The following is a 4,302-nucleotide window of genomic DNA, read 5'->3' as shown; positions in this document are numbered from 1 at the left end:
CCTTCACAGCACCCACCCTCATCCAGGCTCTGGGGGTCCCCGCCACCACGGTCATTCCCGCCCCCCACCCCACCCTGCAGAGCCCGAGCAGCTGGATCTGGCACAAAGCAGTTGGACCCACGGTTGGAGGAGAGTTTGGCCCCTGAGGCAGCCCTGCTGCTGAATAAAGATTCCCCACCTACACACAGAGTCAGACGTCCATTTGTTCATCCCCAGGAGCCATAGGCAGAGCTGCCTAGGAAGCTGGGTGGGTTGGACTCCTGTGTCAGGCATTTTCATGGTTTCCTTCTCCTGAGGAGTTGCTCTATTTCATATCAAAGGAGTGAGGCTCTGGGTGGAAATGAGTCGCCCATGATCACAGGGCTGGGGAGCCACAGAGCACCCAGATCCATCTGACCTCCCAAGCTGAGCTCAAGTCCTGGCCCAGCTGCAGAGCCAGAGCTTCTGTGCTCCTGGTGGGGCTGGGGAAAGGACAGGGGCTTCCCTCCCGTAGGTGGGACTGCGGTGGAGGGGGTGGAGGGAGGAACCACGTGGTGCCCCTTCGGGGCTGATTCTGCCCCCGGGCCTGCCTGAGTACACCTTTACCCTCCTTCTGGGGCTCCCCAGGACTGCCTGGCCAGCTCCATATGGAAGGCCTTCCTTCCCTCTCTCCATCCTGGTGGCCCTAAGGAATATTAATAATACCAGCATCTTTTGAGCATTTGCTATACCCTAGGTACTGTTTTAAACTCTTTGTAGGTATTAACTCACCGAGTCCTCACAACAGTTCAGTGAAGCAGGTACTATTCATATTACCTTTACGAATGAGGAGACCCAGGTACAGAGAGAACTAATTAGTCCAGGGTCACAGGTTCAGCAAAGTGGCAAAGCAGGCTTCTTCCCAGGAAGTCTGGGCCAGAGTCTATACTCTGAACCATCATGTTACCGCCTCCCTGTGACTCCAGGCCCCAGCTGGAGCTAATGACACTCAAGGGAGGATGTCCTGCAGCCACTGCATTCCCCCAGGGGCCTTCAGTGCTCTACTAAAGGCCAAGAGACAGACTGGGAATTCCTGGGAGAAGGGCTTTCCACAGGGTGGCTTCCTCCCCGGCCTCTGTCCCGGGCAGCCAGAGAGGAGAAAAGCCAGGTACAAAGGGGCCATGCCCTCTGAGCTCAGCTCCCAGGGCCAAGGCCATGGTGGATTCCCCCAGACCAGCTGCTCCTCCTGTCTGCCCAGTTGTGCTCAATCGTCCTGTAACCTCCCAGCCTCCCAGGCCACACCCCTCGGAGCTCTGGCTCCTTCCCGTCCTCCCCCCACAGCAAGTCTGGCTAGGGGCCTTTGCAATGCCTCCTGCGTCTCTCTGGGCCCCTCCCATCCCTCTATCATCACTGCCTCCCTCCCTGTCCCATCCTCTCTCCCCCGCGAGGCCAGAGCTTCCTCCCTGCCCTGCATCCTGCAGGCTCTCCATGCCCACCAAGCCAGAGGAACACTGCAGTGCTGCTCCAACAGTGCCCCTTACCCTTCTGTGCCTCCCTAGTACCAACCCGCAAGTCTAAACTGAGCCCACTCACCACCTGGCCTCGTCTCCCACCTGCCTGGGAAGGAGGCAATAATGGGAACTGCCACTGAGTGACCACCTGCTATGTGCCTGGCACAAGGCAGAGCCATCTAGACAGAAATAATAATAATAATAATAGCAACAGCACAGTGCTCACTCACACTGGGCCCGGTGGGGCGCTAAGAGTTTTCCCTGTATTACCTCATTTAATCTTCACTCACCCCTGTGAAGTAGGGGAGAGAACAGGCTAAGTAAGCTGCCCAAAGTCACACAGCTGGTAACAAGCAGTGCCTGGACTGACACCCAGAGAGTTTGGCTCCAGAGTAGGAGCATTAAACAATTCTACCCCACCACCCATCTCATCAAGCACCCCTGCAACCTTGGGAGGAGAGATCTCCCAAGAGATCAGGGGTGAGCAGGGGTGAGGGGAGCAGAGGACATAGTGAGAACTATGGCTTGGGGTGTGGGCCCTGGGGGGAGGGCAGGAGGCATTGCTGAAGTGGTCAGGACGGGGCCAGATTCTGAGGCCCCTTGAACACTCTCCAGCCAGGGGCTGATCTCATAGCCCCTCAGTGCTTGTGTTGGTCATCCAAACCAGCACAGGAGCTCACATGTGGCTTAGGGATCATGAAGGAAAAGCAGAAGTTCCACCTCCTCCATTGGTGGTCGTTGGATTCAAGTCTCCTCGGTGTCTGTGAGTGGGGGGCAGTACCGATGCTGGCTTAGCAGGAAGAGCAGGGTTCTTGCACTTAGCACACTAAACCCTGAGCTGGCGAGGGCAGGGTAGGCATTCATAAAGTGGGATGAAAGAAGGAATGAAAGCAACACCAGGAGGACTCTGGAATCTGGTTTATTAACCGCGGGTGGGGGTGGATCTTGGAAAGCACCGGCAGCTCGGATGCGGGCAGGGGCTGGGCCTCCCCAGGCTGCCCTGTCGTCACTCCTCCATTCTGGGTAGGTGGAGCTGCGAGGAGGGGAGCGGCCTGCGGGGGAGGGACAGAAGGTAGCGAGCACCCGCCGTCCTAGCATCCAGCACAGGCAGCGTAGGCACAGATCTCACACGTGCTCGGATCCTCGGCGATGGCCTCTGGACAGGAGAAACGGGGCCCCGTGAGAGCAGCTTCCTCTGCCCAAAGCTCCCGCCCTCCCTTGAGCCAGAGTTTGAACATCCGCTACCCAGGAGAAACCCAGGCCTGTCCTCTCGGACCAGCGGCACTTCCCACCCCAAACCAGGACACAAGTACTGCAAGCCAGCCAATCAGGGCGGAGAGCCTACCCAGAAAGGCGTTACAGCCGAGACCAGACAAACCAGGACACACAGCAGAGAGCTTAACAGACCCACAATCAGAGCAGAGCTCATCCTCGGAATCCCACCAATCAGAACACACCTCTCCTTCAAGTGCCACCAATTCCTGGGCCCCGCCCTTCAGAGAGGGGGTTACTCACCGAGCCTCTCCAGAATCTCCTGGGCATTGGGCTCCTTGCAGAGAGGCTTGAGTTCTTCGGAAGCCTCAGGGAGCTACAGAGGATGGGAACGAGGGATCCACCAGTATTTCTAGACCTCCTAGGCTCCTGGAGCTGCTGGAGGTCCTTGAGCTTCTTCACTGACTCCAGAGAAAAGGAGAACTCTCCATCCTGAGAGAGACATGTTCAGGGTGTGAGGCCAGGCTACAGCCTGCTCCCTGGCCGCTTCCCCGAGGACCGCCCCCTCTCCAGCCCCAGTGCTCACACTCAAACAGTGTTTGCGGCACACGGGAGCCAGGTGCTCCACTGCGGGGCAATATAAGGTGGTCAGAGCTCAGAGCCAGACACTGGGCTTGAATCCTGGTTTTGCTCTGCCACCATGGACGGGTCATTACACTCTGGGATCCTAGGGTCTGCACATGAGGAATGGAGAAGACAGATGCGAAGCAGCAGGGACACAATAGGTACCTATTAGTGGGAGCCACTGTGCTGATTTTTAGGGAGAGGCACAGAGCTGGGACCAAGGCTCAGGCATCCTGAATCCACGTGGCTGTGCCCCAGTTGTCTTCACCCCTGCCTGAGAGCAGTGTGGGCTGATCCCCTGGCCCCCGGCTCCAGCCTGCTGCCTGGCTGATGTTTGAGAAGCAGTAAAAGGCCTCCCGGGGCCTGGCTGTGATAGAATGGGGCCCCCGATGAGTACCAGGCTGGCCTACGGCCGGCATCCACACAGATGGGCACACCCTTCCGTCAGGACCTCCAGGCTGTCCAGGTGATTCCTGAGACCCAGGTCAGGGCTTTGGCTGAGGAGGAAGGTCTGGAACTGAATCAAGCTCCTTCCCTTCCCAACCATGTGCGCATGCCCAGTTACAGAATCTCTCTGAGGCTCTATGTGACGCCTCTGAAAACTGAGACTAATAATCCCTCTTGCCACGGTGATCCTGGCATCACGGTGACATACTGGAGGAACCTGGTCATGGCAGGCCCTCTGTAAATTGGCTAATCACCTGCCTTTCCCAAACTGTTTCTCTTTTCTCTACCTGATGTTCTTTCTCCAAGTTTGAAGAGGAAGGCGTAAGAGGCAGGACTGAGAAGGGGGTTCCTGGGGAAGAGTCAAGCCTTAGACATAGCCCCCACTCCGTCCCCAGAGGGGTGCTCTATCAGGGGACAGGCCCTGGGCCCTGGACATAGAGAGCCAGCTGGGCCACAGTAGGGACAGAGAATTTACCTTCACAGTGACTCCCCCTGCTAGGGCGGCCCAGGCCCCAAGGAGGCACAGTGCAGAGAGCAGGAAGGTGTTCAT

General features: G+C 57.7%; 1 protein-coding gene across 1 annotated transcript; it reads right to left on the bottom strand.

Moving 5' to 3' along the window:
* Nucleotides 1-2,560: 2,560 nt before the first annotated feature.
* Nucleotides 2,561-4,302, bottom strand: GUCA2A (guanylate cyclase activator 2A). The gene is given in 4 exon segments (XM_029227130.1): nt 2,561-2,625; nt 2,985-3,056; nt 3,059-3,173; nt 4,228-4,302. Coding segments are annotated over 4 exon segments (327 nt in total).

This window comes from Monodon monoceros, unplaced genomic scaffold, assembly GCF_005190385.1.
Source record: "Monodon monoceros isolate NGI ecotype Baffin Bay Population unplaced genomic scaffold, NGI_Narwhal_1 Super_Scaffold_18, whole genome shotgun sequence".
NCBI lineage: Eukaryota > Metazoa > Chordata > Mammalia > Artiodactyla > Monodontidae > Monodon > Monodon monoceros.
This window is presented reverse-complemented; position numbering and strand designations above follow the sequence as displayed.